Source organism: Pleurodeles waltl, chromosome 8 (genome assembly GCF_031143425.1).
Source record: "Pleurodeles waltl isolate 20211129_DDA chromosome 8, aPleWal1.hap1.20221129, whole genome shotgun sequence".
NCBI lineage: Eukaryota > Metazoa > Chordata > Amphibia > Caudata > Salamandridae > Pleurodeles > Pleurodeles waltl.
In genome coordinates, this window is record NC_090447.1 from 1,290,225,117 (window position 1) to 1,290,245,895 (window position 20,779).

General features: G+C 45.0%; 1 protein-coding gene across 6 annotated transcripts in view; it reads right to left on the reverse strand.

The window, feature by feature from the left end:
• The window catches only part of SGCG (sarcoglycan gamma), a 1,215,835-nt gene that overhangs the window by 222,885 nt on the left and 972,171 nt on the right, over nucleotides 1-20,779 (reverse strand). For all 6 annotated transcript variants that reach the window (XM_069202251.1, XM_069202248.1, XM_069202253.1 and 3 more), the window contains exon 5: nucleotides 19,874-19,993. In XM_069202251.1, coding sequence (XP_069058352.1) covers nucleotides 19,874-19,993 — 120 coding nt within the window. The remainder of the gene's footprint in view (nucleotides 1-19,873; nucleotides 19,994-20,779) is intronic.

Sequence of the window (20,779 nt, forward strand, 5' to 3'; positions counted from 1 at the left end):
TGAAAGGAACAGGCCACACAGTAGAGGAAAACAAATTTAGGTGTTTTACACTGCCAGGACATATAAAACACACATGTACATGTCCTGCCTTTTACCTACATAGCACCCTGTCCTCTGGGTTACCTAGGGCTTGGCAAGTGCTTTTAAATGCCAAGTCGAAGTGGCAGTGAAACTGCACACACCAGCCCTGCAATAGCAGGCCTGAGACATGGTTAAGGGGCTACTTATGTGGGTGGCATAATCAGTGCTGCAGGCCCACTAGTAGCATTTCATTTACATGCCCTGGGCACATGTAGTGCACTTCACTAGGGACTGTAAAGTGTGCAGAGTCCTAAAACCAGCAAAAAAACAGTACTAGAAAAGTGGAGGGAGGCAGGCAAACAGTTGGGGGATGACCACCCTAAGGATGTCAGGTCTAACACTCACATTTTCAGCAATGGATATTGGGATTTCAAAAAGCTTTATGGGGTGAGAGGGGTTTGTTTATATTTTACCTTGAATTCATATTAACACCCTTGTTTGTACTCCACTAAGCTTGACACAACTGCTATCCATCCAAGAGGACACTTTTTCTAACACTTTTCTTAGAGCCATGAACATATTTTTGGGACTGTTTGCAGAATGATATTTCTGTTTATCATCTTGATATTAATAGTACTTTAGGCCCCCAGCCCTGATAATGGAAAAATGTGGCTTTACATACTGAATAGTAGTGGAACCCCACATTCAAACTTCAACGGAGATACCTGGAAGGGGAAGAGGCTGACATGCTGTTTGAGTTAAAACACCAAAAGCCTGCATCTGAGATGGTGGCTTCCTTCGTAAGAGAGTTAAGTGGTAGCAATGCAGCAAACAAGCTACGAAGTATCCACAATGAGAGGTCTTCATTAGCAGCAGCACCAAGCATGTCTCCAAATGAGGTGTTACAATTCTCCTCAAAGGTTTAAATATTAAAGGAAGTCCCTCAAAAGAGCAGAACGTTTGTAGATTTCTTTGTGGGGTATAAAATTCAGAGAGGAAAAGCCCTGGTACTTTCTTAAATTCATCATCTTGTTTGGATACTAAGGGGAAGAGAGGGAAGCTGCGTGGCATTCATTTATGTAAGGAATATATTCTGGCAAAATGCATCCGGTGAAATAGTTTTTGCTCCATCAGATTAAAAGTCTTCAATTTTTGCATCAGCTGGAATTTGTGCCACTGGGCTTCTACTGAAACAGTATATTGAAGTAAGAAAGCTAGTGACCCTTCCCTGATTTCAGCAGAATACAAACAATTTGGAAATTAAAAAGAATTTGCTGTGAGGTAGACTAGAGATAGAAACCGACATTGAGTAACATACTGACATGGCGATGGGGAGAATCAAAGATGCAGAGAAATTGAGACAGCTTGGAGAAAGAGGCATTGAGATGTGAGGCACAAAGAAAGGTGAAGTGGAGGCAGAGGCAAAGAGACAAGGCACAGAGAGATATAGGAAGATGGTAGTGTGTGCTGTTTGTGACCGACCGGGGTGCGTGGCTGTATTTATCAGGATTGCCAATTCATCCAGCATCAGCATATGGCTAATGAGCATGACCGCTTGTTTGAAGGGGTTGATTTGGAGATGTGAACCTGGCCCTCACTGACCTAATGCAGCTACCACATATATTCTGGTAAGATTTGTCTTTATATGAATTCTCTTACTACAACTCTGGCAGATCGATCCTGTCAGTGACATGCTCTCACATCTCCTTCTTCCCAGCACTTCTGAGATTTAATGGCGGCACAGTGTTCAAGGAAACAATGCTGCACAACATACCGGCTTCCTATTTAGGGCATTGGCACAAAGGTACTTGGTAAACCACACATTAAATCGGAGCGACTCTGGAAGAGCTTTCGTTCTGGAACTCATTGTGTTTTGCGTTCTTATAGTTATGGCACACAGGTGTGTGAACTTTTGCCACTACCTCTGTGCATACACACGTTTTACTTCATAAACGTGGTGGGGGGATCTTCTGCATAGCATTCGTACTATTTGCCACTGCACATGCCTATTGTTTGGCAAAGACACATGCTTATTTGTGGGGAAATGATGCATAGATTTCATTCTGTGGAAAGACATATACCAAATCTAAGTACAGGGCTCAGTTTTGGAAATTTAAATTTCAAGCGCCGTATAGCTGTGCGTCAAACTACTGCTGCAATAAATCCTATATAAATTGTTTGTGAATTCTTATTTTCATTAATATCAGTACGAATGTTGGCATACATTTGCACTGTTTTTCTAATTTGTGACTAGGGCTGCAGTAATCATAGGGAGAGAGAGTACCTAATTCGCAGTAACAATTGGCATTTACAAAGCCAGTAGGTACGTAGTGTGCATGGAATAACTGAACAGCGATTGTCTGTGAAAGGCATAATGAAGAAATGTTGTTTTCAGGTGTTTTATTTTACGAATATATAAAGGCAAGTTTAATGTTAGTGAATTTGCTTGAAGCCCCTTACAAATGTTTAAACCATAACAAACAATAAGTGAAAAAGGTGGTGGACACGCAAAATGAATATATTGCACTTCGTAAACAGTAATAGACCAAAGAAAGAATAACTACTAAACACTTTCAAGTGCCATTGTCCTTTTAGCAAATGAGTTATTATGAGAACAACAGTATATCAAAAACGGGTCTCATCAAGCACATATCCAGCACCAGTGGAGGATGTAGCTGATGCTTATTTCAATGAGCCAAGGAAGGTGGAGAGATAGACATGCCACTTTGCAGTTAGCATTCAAGGTTCCTGGTTGAGTTCAAATGTTCATATCTCCGATTCAATAAGCGACAGGATATTTAATTGCTAAGGAGACCACCAGGACCTGAGCCATCCACTAGGCTCACAGATATCTTAGGCTAGAACCATGGTCGTAAAAAAGGCTCAACAAATAATGCCTCTGGAGTGGTAGGTCATAGAGGGATTATTCAAGGTGCCCCAGTTTCAACTTGGGTAGGGCATTCCAATGGATGTCAGAGGACATCAAGATAGAGGGGCTAGTGTTTTTTTGGGGCAACAGTAGTTTAGTCCGGAGCCATCATAAATCAGAAGGGATTTAGGTGGTCATTCTGACCCTGGCGGTCTTTGACCGCCAGGGCGGAGGACCGCGGGAGCACCGCCGACAGGCCGGCGGTGCTCCAATGGGGATTCCGACCGCGGCGGTAAAGCCGCGGTCGGACCGGCACCACTGGCGGGGTCCCGCCAGTGTACCGCCGCCCCATTGAATCCTCCGCGGCGGCGCAGCTTGCTGCACCGCCGCGGGGATTCCGACCCCCCCTACCGCCATCCAGATCCCGGCGGTCGGACCGCCGGGATCCGGATGGCGGTAGGGGGGGTCACGGGGCCCCTGGGGGCCCCTGCAGTGCCCATGCCACTGGCATGGGCATTGCAGGGGCCCCCGTAAGAGGGCCCCTACATGTATTTCACTGTCTGCTGTGCAGACAGTGAAATACGCGACGGGTGCAACTGCACCCGTCGCACAGCTTCCACTCCGCCGGCTCGATTCCGAGCCGGCTTCATCGTGGAAGCCTCTTTCCCGCTGGGCTGGCGGGCGGTCTGAAGGCGACCGCCCGCCAGCCCAGCGGGAAAGTCAGAATTACCGCGGCGGTCTTTCGACCGCGGAACGGTAATCTGACGGCGGGACTTTGGCGGGCGGCCTCCGCCGCCCGCCAAGGTCAGAATGAGGGCCTAAATGTCTTAAAGTCAGTAGTAACAGGGGTAATTTCCATTACCTGCACCAGGGCCTATGGCATCCTTGTAAGTAGTATGTGTATTGGCACCATTTACTGTACTCTACTGGATTTTCAACAAGATAAATTTCAGAGGAAAATCTACAGGAAATGCAATAACAAACCTTTGTGAATATCAAAAGGTCACTACTGTTTGTCTAGGAGTGTACATAACATGTGTTTTCCATGGCTTTGGATGCTTCTTTAACACTTCTTGCGGTATACCTACTTCATATATCGACTTGTAAATTATATACGCCAATTATCCATGTATTGCTAAACTGTGCATATGCAAAACAAAAACAGGATGGCTATTCCTTTTTGTTGGAAATGGCCTCTCTGCAGGGTCACCCCAAAACATTTTGCTTTTTGCCTTCCTCCCCTTTTTTCCTGACACTGTTTTTGCTGGTCTTAGGACTCTGGACAATTTACCACTGCTAACCAGTGTTAAAGTTCATGTGCTCTCTCCCTAACAACATGGTAACATTGGCTCATACACAATTGGCATATTTAATTTATTTGTAAGTCCCTAGTAAAGTGCACTACGTGTGCCTAGATCCTGTAAATTAAATACTACGGGTGGGCCTGCAGCACTGATTGTGCCACCCACATAAGTAGTCCCTTAACCATGTGTCAGGCCTGCCATTGCAAGGCCTGTGTGTGCACTGCCACTTCGACTTGGCATTTAAAAGTACTTGCCAAGTCTTAAATTCCCCCTTTTCTACATATAAGTCACCCCTAAGGTAGGCCCTAGGCAACCCGTAGGGCAGGGTGCTATGTAAGTAAAAGGCAGGACATGTACATGTGTGTTTTATATGTCCTGGTAGTGGAAAACTCCTAAATTTGTTTTCCACTACTGTGAGGCCTGCTCCTTTCATAGGATAGCATTAGGACTACACTCATATATTGTTTGAGTGGTAGATTCTGCTCTGAAATGGGTAACCAGGTCATATTTAGTATGGCCAGAATGGTAATAGAGAATCCTTCTTATTGGTGAGGTTGGGCTTTATATTAATATTTTAGAAATGCCACTTTTAGAAAGTAAGCATTTCTCTGCACTTAAAAACGATCTGTGCCTTAAAGCCTGGCTCCAATCAACGTCTGGGCAGGGCTGGTTGACAGCTTCCTTGTGCATTTCACCCAGACAAGCACAAACACAGGATACTCAGTCACACTTTCACTCATCTGCATACTGAATGGGTCTTCCTGGGCTGGAAGGGTGGAGGGCTTGACACATTATTTGAAAGGCTAGAGGCCTGCCCACACACAATGGACTGGCAAACTCCCTACTGGGACCCTGGCAGACAGACCTTTACTGAAAGGGGAACTTATGCACTTCAAAACAACTCTTTGAAGTCCGCCCAACTTCATAGGCATTTTTGGGTATTTAAATTGGGTCTCTGACCCCACCAACATTGACACGTCTGGACCTGAACCTGCAACCTGTCAAGAAGAACTGCCCGGCTGCCCAAAGGACTCATCTGGACTGCTTTGCTGAGAAGGACTGCTGCCCTCTGTCTTTGCTGAGAAGAGCTCTCCAAGGGTTTGGATTGAGCGTGCCTTCTGCTTTCTGAAGTCTCAGGGCCAAAAATAATTAATCTCTTCAGGAAACTCCTTGTGTGCCAAAAATCAACACACAGCCTGCTGAAAATGACACACAGTCTGCCTTGCGACCAAGAAATCAGTGCACAGCCGAACCAGAATGACGCAGCCCGACTTCCCAGGTGGAAATTTGATGCAGTGCCTGCCTTGCGACAAAAAATTCAACGCACAGTCCTTCTGGATCGATGCACAGCCAAACCGGAAAGACGCAGCTGTTTCCCAAGTGGAAAATCAACGCAGCGCCCGAAAATTCAATGCGTCGCTCTACCGGATCGACGCAACACCTGTGACTTCATACAGCGCGCCCAGGATTTCCCCACTTCGTCCGTGGGCATCAAAAAGATCCCCACATCGCAGTGAGGAACCAAGACTGCGTGCCAAAAAATGACACAAGCCCCTTGCAGCGTGGGAATAAACAAAACATCGTCTGTACTGCGTTTGAAAATTCGAAGCACACCATATTTTTCCACTCATCTCCTCTTCTGCGTTCTACGTGCGTGTTATTTTTTACGCAAACCAGGTACTTTGTGTAATCAAGAGACAACTGTTGATTTCTAGGATTTAAGACTCTTCTAAAGCTTGCAAAAGTGGCATTTCAACTTGTGCTTGTTGAATCTTGATCTTTTTGACCTTGTTTTATTCAAGTAAGTATCATATATTTTTCTAAACCTGTGTGGTGTATTTTTGTTTTCACTGTGTTGCTGTATGATTTATAGCACAAATACTTTACACATTGCAATATGTAAAGCAGTACTACAATAGTGCAACTTATGGACCTAAGAACCACAAATACTATTCTCAGACATACATAAAGAGGCTTCTCTGTGTAGAGATTTCTGCCAATCTCCACACATGATTAAAGAAAGCACTAATTGTCAATTTCTGGGATATCATTTTACAAAATGCACCCAATTCATACTTGTAGTATCACTTAATATGTTCTATCAATATGTTTCTATTATTATTTATTAACCTTAACAATTTAAAACTATGCAACCTCCCAAAATTCAAACATAATTAGAGAGAAATATTATGTCAGAAATTACATTTTGAAAATCAACCCTTACCCATATCTTTTATCAGTAAAGAACCTCATCCAACTATGTTGCTTGAGTATATGGCATTTTTCTTACACTACGTGAGCTATCACAACATGGTTAATAGTCTTTCCCAATATAGGTCATCATTGTGACATTGGTGGTAAAAAAAAGGCTACTGCTACGGTGACAGCCGCCAACATACCGTCACCGCGGCTACCATCCGCCTGCCCTATTATGAGCACGGCCTGACTTCCACCACAATAAGGGCGGAAATTCAGCAGTGATCATACTGGCGGACGGTGGTAAGCTGGCGTTGCTACCACCAGCACCGCCACACCAGTAGAACGCCACCAGCCATATTATGTCCAGTAATACGGCCTGGCGGTGTTCTGCTGGTGGGGCGCTGCTGGCTGTAGTAGTGTTCCTTCCAGTTCCCTACCGGAAGACCCGCTCGACCAAAGTAAGTCGGGCTTCCGACAGGGGAGAGGGTTGGGAGGGTTGGGGGTGTTGTGTGCATGTGTCTGAGTGTGTGCATAAATGTGTGAGTGTGTGTGTGAATGCATTTGTGTGTGTTGTGTTGTTTACGTGGTTGTATGCATATAAGTGAATGCGTGTTAGAATGGTGAAGTGAGTGCGTGTCTGCATGTCAGCGTGATCGTTGTAAGAAGATGTGTGAGCATGTCTGGAAGTATGCGTGTATGAATGCGTGTATGCCAGTGTGTGTATGATAGTGTGTATGCCAGTGTGAGTGATAGGGTGTATGCGTGGTGCATGTCTGCTGGTGTGTGCGTGTATGGGGATGGGTGTGTGTGTCTGTGTGAGGATCGGAGGGGGTGGTGGAGTGTGTGTGAGGATCGGAGGGGGTGGGGGAGTGTGTCAGGATCAGAGGGGGTGGGTGTGTGTGTGTGTGAGGATCAGAGGAGGCAGGGGGAATTTGGATGGAGGGGGTGTGTCAGGTGAGTGTTGGGGTTGTGGGGGAGCCCCCTACCAGTGACAGGGAAGGAATTACCTGTCACCGGTAGGGCCTACTGACATGGTTTTTGTGACATTGTTAACACCCGAAAACCATGGTTGTATAGGCAGGCTCATAATGCCGCCACCGGTACTATGCTGGCCGCAGGGCTGTTGATAGACATCTCCGGCCCGGCGGCTCATTCCTCCATGGCGGTATGAGTGGAGAAGTGGTGGGTTGGGTGCAGCCAACCCGCCAATCTCATAATGTGGCAGTATATACCACCAGCCTGTTGGCAGTATTGCTGCCAAATTACTACTCAGCGCCAGGGTCATAATGACCACCAGAGTTCTACTGAAACTAACTAGAGACATGATTGTCTATGGTGTTTAATACCCTACCTAAAACCGTCAGTTAATGTACATGTTTGCTAATGTCAAACCTAACGTAACACAGTGATATTACTTAATTATTGCAACATTATTTTAATCTATATTGGAAGAGAACTCAACAAGAACAACAGCAGATCAATGACCAAACAAAATGTTGCTTAGCCATTCAGATTCTTAAAAACAAGCAAAGGTCTAAATGAGTGAGCAATTGGCTTTGTCAATGATTTTCTGCAATGGCACAGGTGTGCATGCATACGGATGCAGGCTCAGTCTTGGCTAGCAATCTAAACTTGGAGTTTCTATTAAAGGAAAGCAGTTCTAAGATGGCTGCCGTTTGCATGCATGTGTCTTCATGCAAGTGTCTCTAGCGCAATGGCCATTTTTAATGTAGCGTTGCAACATGTCGGATCACCATGTTAGAGTGGTAAGTACAATGTTAAAGATAAAGGAAAAGTGTACTCGAAGTTCAGAAAAAGGAAGCAAGCAAGCCAGAAGCCCACCACTTTGCAGCTGCCAGGCCCTTATAAAAATAAAATTTTTAAAAAAGGTGAAAGAGAGGATCAGGCTAGGACGCAGGGCATTGAGCATCTTGGAAGGGAGAGATGAGATACATTTACTGATTCCCTTCATGCTATCTCCCATACAGGTGACCTTTGATAAGACTGTCCACCTCAGAAATTATTGAAAAAGCCTGAATCTTTCTCAGTTGCAGATCCTGGTCCCCACAAGTCAAATACACAGTCAGTTCATGTGTATTATGTGTTCTTACCTCTAATGGTGTAGAGGGTCGGAAGTTAGCCCTGATTCTGTAGCGTTTGGTTAGCATGGATGCAGTTGCTTAGTCTTTCCCATGCAGAGAAAGGCCCACATTAGGTGGAGGGAGCCTTAGGAGCTGCTAAGAAGGCTAGACGTGGTCCACATCACTTTTTTTAGCAACTTCCATGGTATAGTCCAGTGTTGATTGGTGGCAATGGCACTTTTGAGCAGTTGAAGGCCTGGCTGCTGCAGTCCTGTCCAGCTGGTGAAATAGATGCTGTCCACTTGGGCTGTTAGCCAAACAAGGTGTGGACTGTGTCAGAGTCAATACAATCACCAAGGCAGTTGCAGCCTTGACTGGTCCAATAGAATCAACTTGGCAGTTGCGATCCCGGCTGTGCTGACAAGATCATAGAAAGGGATTACACCTCTGACTGGGTCAGCAAGTTCACCAGAGCATTTACAGAACTGACTGGGATGGTATGTTCACAAAAGCAGTTGCATCCCTGGCTGGGCCAACACAAACACCACAACAGTGGCACCTGTCACTGGCCCTTGGCCAACACAAACACCACAACAGTGGTAGCTCTCACTGTCCGTTGGGCTCTCTAGACATTTTCTTGTTTCTCCCAGAAACTTTCTGAGAGATGTGGGGACCATCTAAAGCACTGAACATTTCTGGTTTCACTCTCAGACAGCCAGCTTTCTCTGGGTGTCCCATCATCTAGATAGGCTAAGCTTCTCCTCTAGGACAGCCTCACTCATCCAGCAGGAGGGTAGGCTTCAAGTCGCTAGCCAGACCATCAGCTCTAACAGCAGAAAGTGCAGACTTCAGGAAATGCACTCTCACCTCTGGGATAAAAGAGCTGATCACAGAAGAGTCCTTAGAGTACTATGCGAAGCACTCTATTCGTCATGAAGGACGTGCATCTGGAATAAGGTGTAGTGTTTTGGGTATCACTCTCAGGCATCTTTTCTGGAGAGAGTATATAGATCCACTGTCTTGCGCTTCAGAACTGGTTTGAGATGCTTGTCTTTTTAGTAGCCATCCTCAATCTGCTTCCCAGACAGACTTTTTGTAGAGTGTGATGCTTCTTACAACCGATAGTACTGGGGCTATCTCCAAATTGGAGCACCCACAACATGGGGACACATGAAGTGTGAGGTTTCTGCACTTGGCAGTCATCAGCCTCTCTGAAGCTGTAATTAGGGATACACAACAGGCAGGCCTCACATTGCACAAAAGAAACTGCAGTCAATCCCCCCAAAACCAACCAATCAACCAAATGGCAGCACTCACGAAGAACTCATCTGCAGCCCTTTGTTAACAAAACTCTTCAAAGAATTTCTAAAGATTGCAGTGTCTCCATTGTCTTCACTTCAGTGTCTAGATCTTCATCCTCCAGCAACAGGGATGCAGGCAATACACTTCCACTGTCTGGAGAATGTGCACGTTTCCTCCATCTGGTTCCTGAAGAAACCACAGGAATCCAAAATGTATCACACTGACTTCCTTATGAATACTCAGTCTTTCTGCACATGTGTTACACACAAACCAAGCATGTGCATGCACTTGACATACAGAGGATGTCAGTGCAAGGCTCTGGGCACTAACATAACTGCAGAACTCTACACATGAGGCCTGTAGGCCAGACTCTCAATGACACAGACAAAAGACCTGGTCACACTATCAATCTCAAAACATAGTATGCTGCCACCACTGTTTTATATGTTGTGCCCAGGACAGGGACAGCAGCTCTCAGACAAATGTAAGAACATGCGTGACTCATGCCTCTAATTCACAGCACAGGTCTACAATCTCATATAGTCGTGAACAGGTCTAGGACCCTGTGCCAATGCTCAAATTAACTGGATGCTAGGGCCAAAATAATACAGAATACCAGTTATGAATGCATTTGGATACTCAGGGCAGGGCAACACGCCTGTATCCTTTGCAAGAGGACATTCCTGTCCAAGCAAATTTGCTTGTAAATTTTGCTTTTGATTCCTTGAAGAAATGTAACAAAGGTGTACCAGAAAGCTGGCATCTGTAAATGTCACCAGGTATTGGAAGAGCAAATGTGTTGCAAGGGCTTTTTTCTCCTTAAGGAGATGCTGTCAATGCAAGTGTTTGTATGGAATGTGCCTTTCTCTCAATTATCAGTTTAATGTGACCTGCGCCGCGGGCTGCTTGCTAAGTGATGAGCGATGCAATTTGCTTTTAAGGCATTATTGATCAGAAATTAAATGCACGGCTACCCTCCTCAGCGATGAGTTGACAAGAAATTAAGCAATTACAATTGAAATTACTAAAAAAAACACACACCATTTGTAGGGAAACAAGAACCCGGGCTGAAGAGAGACTCCTTCCTAATCAGTACTTAAAGAGCAAGAAACAAATGCTGCTTCCTTGGTCAGTGCAGTGTGACTTTTTTCCCACAGTTGGTCTCAAACCACCGAGGCATGTATTTGTCAGCTTGAGTCCATGCTCTCCATTGGCAGACTGAAGACTGTTTGTTAGGGCATGTCCTTTCTCTCAGCCTCATTTATATTTTTGCCCATATTGCAGTAAAGTTTCAGTCATTGTTCGTTCATGGGGAGTTAACGGTTCCATGTGTTCGGGCAATGCTTATTCACCAAAATTAAAGAAAACTGCATCTTTACTGAAACATGCAGTTTTCTGGTGGTTTTCAGTTGGAGTGGGTGATTAATTCTGCTCCGCCGGCAGATTTGGAGGACTTAAGCCTTTTTGTGTTCCGCTTGTAACACAGAGTTGTTGCCAAATTCCACCAACCGCCGCTTGGTGATATTTTTTTTTGCAAGTTGCTTGCCAGCGATAAGTTGTCGAGTAAGAAGTGGTGTCCTATAGCATAATTTGCAGGTGCTAGGAGGGCACCCAATGATATTTTTTCAACGCAGGTGGATGCCACCATTTCTGATGAGAAAGCTGCCACTTGAGTAGAAAATCTACTCGTGCAGCAGCCAATCCAACTTAAGAAGCAGCGCCCTCTCCCCCACCACATGGTATTGTTTGCACTGGTTTTTAAGTGTGGAACAAGCTCCTGGTGATTAAAATCAGCATGTGCACCAAAGCGTGCTGATTTCTGCCAGTTCATGGAATTCCATGGAATCTCACTGAGTTTTCATGTAACTCTGCAGAATTCCACAGAGTGAAATTCCATGAGTTCCACACAACCCTAGTTTTCAGGACCACACCTACATACACTAAGTCAGCAGATACCTTCTGTGACTAGCGCTCTTACCGGGAAAGCATGCAAAGCAAATGGTCTTGCTTTCCTATCATTTAGAAACAGAGTAAGTGACAATGAAAACTCCCAGAGTGGCTTGCTCTATCACATGAGATGCAGTCTCGGAAGAAGAGTAGGTGGTAGCAATCTGATCAGTATCAAGGTCATTGCTAAACATTATGAACAAACTTGATTTTGAATATGGTCACCCAAATAATGTACTGTCTTTTTTTAAGGTCAGAATGACTTGAGTCATTCATTTGCTTTTGATATCTGCATGTGAGCTGGAAAACATAAATTAGAATCCTTGCAAGCCTTCCATTCTTCCAAGGTTCATAAAACAAATAACTTATAACTTTCAGATAGGTAAAGGTAATATGGTCATGTACAGTGCTACACAATTAAAACACCAGTAGCAAGCACTATATAAACATAAAAACCCATAGAGATTCCACTGCTTTAGTTAGAGTTATTTTAAGTAATTACAAGTTTGTGTCCTAAAGTAACTATAACTCGCACCCCAACCATGCAGAACTATGTGATCAATAATTTTACTGCAGATGTTACAGTGACATTATCAATTAAGTTATTAAAGATGTGATCAGTGCTGTAATTTGTGGGGTAATTAGAATTGCACGGCGAGGATGCAAGTTATAGTTAGCTTAGGGATCTGGAGCTGGATCTGCAGGTCCGGATCCACGGAGGATTCACGTCCCTGTATATCTATATTTTTTGGCCTTAAATTACTCCAAAACTACTGAACGGATTTGCACTAAACCACAAAAAGTGTGATCTGCACAACAGAATCTAGCTTCCTGCCAAATTTAGTGTAATACCATTCAGCAGTTTGGGCTGTAGACGTTTCTAAAGGTCCTATGGAAACATTAATGGAGAAAACGTGTTTTGGGACCCTCCTCTTTTTCTTGGCCCCTGTTTGACGGATCACCCCAAAACCTTCAAGATAGCAGCTGAACTGACCAAAGTATATGTTTTGAAAATTCTGTGAAGCTTCGTCGAGCAGTGCCAAAGTTATAAGCAAAACAAAAAATGCTCCGTCTATGGAAACTAGGGGCCAGATGTAGCAAGGCGTTTGCATGTCGCAAACTGCAAAAACCACAGTTTGCGCCATGCAAACGACCGAACGTGATGCACATTCACAAATTGCGAGTCGGTACCAACTCGCAATTTGTGAATGCGACTCGCAAATAGGAAGGGGTATTCCTTTCCTATTTGCGACTCGCATCGCAATTCAGAATTGCTTTGTGACCGCGAATGCGGTCGCAAAGCAACTCGCAGTTACCACCAGTGTCACACTGGTGGTAACTCATTCGCAAGAGGGAAGGGGTCCCCATGGGACCCCTTACCCTTTGTGAATGTCGAAAAAATATTTTTTTCAGAGCAGGCAGTGGTCCTATGGACCACTGCCTACGCTGAAAAAACGAAACCAAATGGTTTCGGTATTTTTTTCATTTTGCAACTCGTTTTCCTTTAAGGAAAACGGGCTGCAACATGAAAAAAAAAAACTGCTTTATTTAAAAAGCAGTCACAGACATGGAGGTCTGCTGACTTCAGCAGGCCACCATCCCTGTGAGTGCAGGGACTCGCTATGGGGTTGCAAAATGCGACCCACCTCATGAATATTGATGAGGTGGGTCTTTGCGACCCGTTAGCGAGTCGCAGACGGTGTCTGAGACACCGTTCTGCATCCGAGATTGCGACTCGGAAATTGTCAGTCGGACAGACTCGCAATTTCCAAGTCGCAATCTCGGACCTACCTACATCTGGCCCTAGGTCCTAACTATAACTACGTAGTGGCGACCTCACAGTGAACAAAGTCCACCCCACATTAAAGTAGTAATTAACAATGCTTCCCTCAGCTCCTGAGGAGTAAGGGGTGGGGATTAAAATCTGCATCTGTTAATTACCTGTCACTCTGTAAAAGGGTTGGGGACAGCTCAGGCCTACGGAACAAAGGGGGAAGCCTAGAAAACTGAAGCCAACATATGAGGGGGCTCCTCTTTGAAGTGCTGGTGGGAAAGGTGCTGGCGGGAAAGGTGCTGGCAGTGATCTCAGCGAGAGGCACAGCTGAGTTCCCCTGAGAAGATGTAACCAGTGACTCCAGGATGATGCCATCTTAAACTGTCCCAGAATGATATGCAGGAAGGTTGTCACAGGGGTGGAAAGGTTATCTGCAACCCTATGATTGGCAGAGGTATCTGGCTTCTAGAACCTTCCACTCCCTTTGAAAACTCTTACAAAAGGGAGAAAGAGAGCTTTTATTTGCAGTGTCTTTTGCTGCTGGACCCTGGGACTGTGACAGCCATGGATAACAGGAATGACAATCCCCCTGATGCCCAAAAGGACTAAGGACTTTGCCCCCAGTTGACCACAGGACCAGTGGGTCTCTCCCAGAGCCAACAAGTCTGGCCCCCTTGCAGTCCCTGAGGATCAATTATGGGAAAGATCTGAACTTCTGCACCCAGAGATAAAGACCAGGAGGAAAGCTGACACAGGGAACCCGTGAAACCAGCTGCTTGCAAAGTACATCACTTCTGTGTGTAGGAGGCCTCAGAAAGGGGCTAGAGCTCATCACCAGGAAAATGAGGCTAGGATTGTCCAAATCAGATGAACAGGGCCCAGGTTTACGGTTGGTGACCTTTGACCTCCAACGAGGATCGAAGCACGTGGTGCTATGCTGCACCCATGAAAGATTGTCTCTGGGGAGGAGGGTCATTGCAAGGGCTATCTTTGATTTTAACCCAGGTAGGAGGCCTGCGTATGGCCTCCTTCCCAGGCTCATTCTGACCCCAGAAAGCCCCTATCTCCCAGTGGGCCAATGGAGAAAAATTAGGAAGTACCTTCACACCCCCCATGCAAGGAGAAGAGGGGCCCATGCCACCACGAAGAAGACACCCTGAATTCTGCCGGCTGTGTAAGGAGCCGGCTTGGGCTGTTAGAAGAGGGCTCACCGGGGTACCCCAGCGTGGCAGTCATTTCTTGCATGTATAGGGTAGGACTGGTACCCCTACTCCTAAAAAAATAAAAATAAACAAAAAATAAAATAACAAGAGAAAAAGACCATGGCTCCCCAGTATAACTGGAGAGTCGCTGTTTAAATAATCACTGCTCCAGGCTGGAGCGCCCCATAATGCCCTGCAGGGCTTGCTCAGGTACATAGTTTTTCTGCTTCTGTGTTGGCCCCAGGAGGATAGGGGCATCACCAACTCTGTTAGAAATGTGCTGGGGGGCTGCAGGAGAGCAGCAACCCACTTTCCCTTATGTTTGGAACAGTGACCCTATGTTTCTGGAGTCACACAGGAGTGCAGGAGCCACCCTGCCTCCCTCAAGAGTCCTGTGTCATCAGAACACCATAAAAAAGAAGCAATGGCAAAGCCAATAGGTCGTGCCTATGTAAAACCTACTGGCTTTGCCAATGTTTTTTAGCCAAGTTGCAAATAGAAAGTAAAGATAAAAAGCTTTATGACACAGCCAGCATTGGCTGCATTATAGCGTTTTTTTTTTACTTGCATCTATGCTGCACTCAAGATGTTCTCTATACTATAATATCTTTGAACATTGTGTTCAGCAGCCTGTTCAAAACAGGTAAGCTTTTATTTACAAGTTAATTGGTGTGAAAGAAAGCAAGTAACCTGGGTGTCCTGCCCAGTTAACGTTTGGGCCACCTTCCAGCGGCAGCTGCCGCAAATCTCAAGGGGAGAGGCGGGGGAGTCTTGAGGGAAGGGACACTGAGGTGAAAAGAAATAATTAAAAATAAAATAAACTTACCTCAGTGCTGCCGTCTCCTGCCATCTCCTGCTGCCTTGCTCCTCTTCCCTCATGTGGTATCAGCACTTACTGGGACACCGGCACATGCTCCCAAGCAATTCTGGCGCTGCTTTCATGGTAAACATAGCATGAAAGCAGTGCCAGGATTGGTCTGAGAGGCCCAGACTGCTATTCAGACACAGCCATGGGGTCTGTGCAGTTTCTCCAGTCCAGCTGTTCAACACAGCTGGGCTGGAGAAACCTAAGACGGCTGGCCAAACACACATGCACACTTAGGTGCACTCTCTCCTCCTCTGCCCTCCCACCTCCCATGACCCAACCCCCACCTCAGTGCACTGCTGGCTGAGCCTGAAGATTAAAAATAAAACAATATTAATGTATTGTCTTATTTTTCATCTCCTGGCTTTAGGCCAGGGAGGCGAAGCTCCTTCGCCATTGCGAAGAAGCCACCCCTGCCACCTTAATTTTAAAAGATATTCTGCAACAAATGTGTAAAATATGAGAAAGTCTCTTCAAATATTTCAAAAAAGTATTCTGTTCACATGGAGAACTACTTTATCTTTTATCCTGATTTATCTTAGTAGGAGTAGTGTATCATACTAAATCACTGCAAGTACTTTTATTTTTAAGAAATAGCTTTCAAACATGAACTTCGAAATGTTCATGCTTCCATCCACCCTGATAATGCCAATACCGAACTAAGAGGCACGTCAGTTATGTGCACCCTCTCGGATGGCCTGGGTTGCTTTTGTACATAGACAGCATTTTAGTAAAATTAAATGTTGGTTTCTTTTAGCGCCCATCCTGAAGGTATATATTTCAAGATTATATTATATATAATGATAAAGAACAAGCATTGTCAAAGCCTATATGTTTCCAATATGTGAAATTTCTTGTCTTTGGCAATGTTTTTTGTACATGTTGAAGATGATAGTAAGGAAGATGTGAAGTAATGGAAAAAGCTGCTGACTTGGGGTATCGAGTTTGCATCTTGGCATAGCCTCAACATCCTGTGATCCTGACCTAATCATGTAATCTCCCAGTGCCATAAAGCAGAGTCTTTGTGCAATATAACTGGTGCTCTTCTAAAGCACAGAAGTACTTTATAGAATTTTTAAGTATTTTTATATAAAAAAACTACTCATAATCTGAAAGAAGGTGATCCGTACACTTTTAGGGGTTGTTAGTGTCCTAGGTGAACAAAAGAGGAAGCCTGAGAGGGAGGAAGCATGTGAGGGGAGAGAGAAAAGGTAAGCCTGGCCTTGGAGGTGGCGGTGCTCACACTGCACCACAGGGAGCACTGGTACAGCAGACGGTCGTTAGGGAGCAGGGAGATATTGGACATAGCTGGTTCACATGCTATTTCATCTTTACTTTCATTCACATACACATGCTTACAAAAACACACATTCGCTCATACACACACACTCTTTTACATAAGTTTTAGAAATGGAGTCTTTGGTTGGCAGTCAGGTTACCCCCCTTTCCGTCAAGGACCCTCATTCTAGTCAGGGTAAAAGAGAATCACCCTCAGCTAACCCCTTCTTACCCCATTGGTAGCTTGGCACGAGCAGTAGGGTAAACTTCACGTGCTAGATGTAAAGTATTTGCACCAGCACATACCGTAACTTAATGAAAACACTACAAAATGACACAACACAGGTTTAGAAAAATAGAAAATATTTACCTAAACAAAACAAGACCAAAACGACAAAAATCCACAATACACAAGTCAAGTTTTCAATGAAAAACCAAAAGGAGTCTTCATGTAATTTTAAACACAACGCTGTTAGCTTGAAAATGTACCTTGGTCCCATCAAAAATAACCCAGCACGGACGAGTGTGCGTCAAAAAAGGCTTGCGATGCATCTATATCACCCACGAGTGAGCCTTTGCGTCATTTCTCCTTCAGTCGGGTCGGCTTGTATCATTTCTTCTCTCCGCAAGAGAGCGATGCGTCAATCCGGTCAGCACTCTCGGGTCCGGGCAGGCCTTGCGTTGTTTTTACACGCCCAGCAGTGTTTGCATCAGAAATTCAGCCGCACGATGATCCGAAAACCACGCAGCGCACGTTGCGATCTCACCAGTCTCCATCAGCAATGCTGCGTGTCATTTTCCCAGCTCCAGGCATCGATCTTCGGGTCGTGCTCCAGGTGAGTGTCGATTTTCAGCTGCGAAACAGGCGGCGCATCGATTTTTTAGCCACAGATTGGAGTTGCGACGTTCTTTTCCCCGCACGCCGGTCGGTGCGTGGATTTGTCACTCTTGGGCTGACAGCTTCTCCTTTCAGGGTCCAGGGAACTGGATGGTCACCACTTAGCAGAGTAGGGGTCTCTCCAGAGACCCCAGGTGCTGGCAGAGAGAAGTCTTTACTGTCCCTGAGACTTCAAACAACAGGAAGCAAGCACTAAATCAAGCCCTTGGAGAGTTCTTCACAAGAAGGAAGGCAACACAAGTCTAGTCTTTGTCCTCTAGCACAGGCAGAAGCAGCAACTGCAGGAGGGCTCCACAAAGCACAGTCACAGGCAGGGCAGCTGTTCTTCCTCAGCTCTTCTCCATGCAGATTCCTCTTGGTTTCCGGAAGTGTTCTAAAGTCTGTGGTTTTGGGTGCCCTTCTTATACCCATTTTGCCCTTTGAAGCAGGCTTACTTCAAAGGAAAGTCTCTCTTGATTGTGAAATTCTGCCTTGCCCAGGACAGGCCCCAGACACACACCAGGGGGTTGGAGACTGTATTGTGTGAGGGCAGGCACAGCCCTTTCAGGTGTGAGTGACCACTCCTCTTCTCCCTCCTAGCCCAGATGGCTCATCAGGACATGCAGGCTACACCCCAGCTCCCTTTGTGTCACTGTCTAGTGAGAGGTGCAACCAGCTCAACTGTCAAACTGACCCAGACAGGGAATCCACAAACAGGCAGAGTCACAGAAATGGTTTAAGCAAGAAAATGCTCACTTTCTAAAAGTGCCATTTTCAAACACACAATCTTAAAATCAACTTTACTAAATGATGTATTTTTAAATTGTGAGCTGAGAGACCCCAGACTTCGCATGTCTATCCGCTCCTAAAGGGAATCTACACTTTAATCATATTTAAAGGGAGCCCTAATGTTTACCTATGAGAGGGACAGGCCTTGCAACAGTGAAAAACGAATTTAGCAACATTTCACTGTCAGGACATATAAAACACATACACTGCACACTGCCCTTGGGGCTACCTAGGGCTTACCTTACATGTTAGAAAAGGGAAGGTTTAGGCCTGGCAAGTGGGTGCACTTGCCAAATCGAACTTACAGTTAAAAACTGCACACACAGACACTGCAGTGGCAGGTCTGAGACATGATTACAGAGCTACTTATGTGGGTGGCACAACCGGTGCTGCAGGCCCACTAGTAGCATTTGATTTACAGGTGGGCACCTTTAGTGCACTTTACTAGGGACATACTTGTACATCAAATATGCCAATCATGGATAAACCAACTACATACACATTTTGTATAGGAGCACTTGCACCTTAGCACTGGTTAGCAGTGATGAAGTGCCCAGAGTAACAAAAACAGAGAAGTTAAGGGAGACCACGCTAAGGATGAAAAGTTTAACAATAAGCATACTGTAACTCACAAGCATGCACACAACATGCATTCAAAAGTGTTTTTTACTTACATTAGCTGCCAAGGAGGGTCATATTCCAGCTAACTGGACTCCATTTTTTATTACACAAATAGTGAACAACGTATTATTCACTATTAGTGCAATAAAAAAAATGAATGAAAACAAGGATGTGGAGGACGAGCTTTCCCTGTGTTCCTGGCACTGATTTTGCCACCTCTGAGGTCAGGGGTCGCAGAGGCAGTGTCAGGGGTCCCAAGGGGCAAGCTGAGGGTCGCAGCTGCAACCCCTGGCGATCCCTAAATGACGTCCAGAGCGCCTTTACGTTTTCCTCAAGTCTCCTCGGCGCTAAGTAAACATTTTGATTTTACTTGAAACCTAAACACTTTAATTTGTTCAAAGGAGAGTTAAATCATTTGATTTTGAATAGTTCAGTACGTTTGGTCATTAGACTATCCTTGCACAATTCATCACAAGGACTCACAATAAATGCAGCAGTGAGGCGGCTTTCAACACTGTTTTGTTTTTATTTACTTAGTAGTTTTTAAAACAGTACTCCTAGACCCCAGGGGCTGGCAAAGCGGAGGTGGAGGTTTTAAATTGTCAGGACAATGGTGCGGCTAAAAAAAAGGTGGATGCTAAGGATGGCTATTCAATAAACACTGCGGCTAAGCTCTAGCATCTTGGCACTGACAGCCATTTTACATTATTCTTCATTCGTTTAAAAAAGAAAAGATTTCCAAACCTGTGACTCGAAGTTTATCGGTACCGACTACAACTTCGTTTTCATTAGCAGAAAACAACATTTTGCCATTGTTCGAGTTGATCTGAAATTGTTGCGCATTAGCTTCCACTTGCTGCGGTCCTGAAAAACAGAAAAAGGACAGCCAATTAGGACAGGCGCTAGAACGTAACTCTGCACGCACTATTACCACCTGAGGCTGGAATTAAAGACAATTTATTGGAAATACCAGTGCAACAACGGGTCTGATAACTTACTTTCTAAAGGCAGTGCCAGCATGGGGTCTCGCTGATGAGATGAGGAACTCATTACACTTTTGTGTAAAATACTCTAAACAGAGATTCAATTGGATAGTGACTATGTGCCGCTTACTTGGTCTGACAGACCGTGTAAACGCGTTCAGAATTTGTAAAAGTTACTCTTCAAGGGTGATAGTAATAGGTGACTCCAAATTTCTGTATGTAGCTTGGCTGATTAGACATAAAATGATAGCCCCCCCAATTGCTAGTAATGTAACTTGAGTATTCATTTATGCTAAGATAGCACTTTATTCTCACAAGAATCTTGTTGCGGTTGTTACACTTGCTTAGTGTGGTGATATTATGTCCATTACTTACCGTTAATGGCATTACTCTTAGTCCTACTCCCTCGCCTTCCTTCATAACCAAAGAGGCTCCCTTGCCTCCAATAGACCCCTCCCTTCCTAAATAAAAATTCCCCCCACCCCCTCCACCTCCTGTACGTAAATAAATAAGCCAACCAGACACTCAGTTGAACTGTACCGGGAGGGCATGAGGGAACTCGAAGGAAGGTGAGGGAGTAGGACTAGGAGTAATGTCATTAACGGTAAGGAAAGGAGGCATTATCTCCCATCCCTCCCTCACGTTCCTTCATAACCAATGAGACATA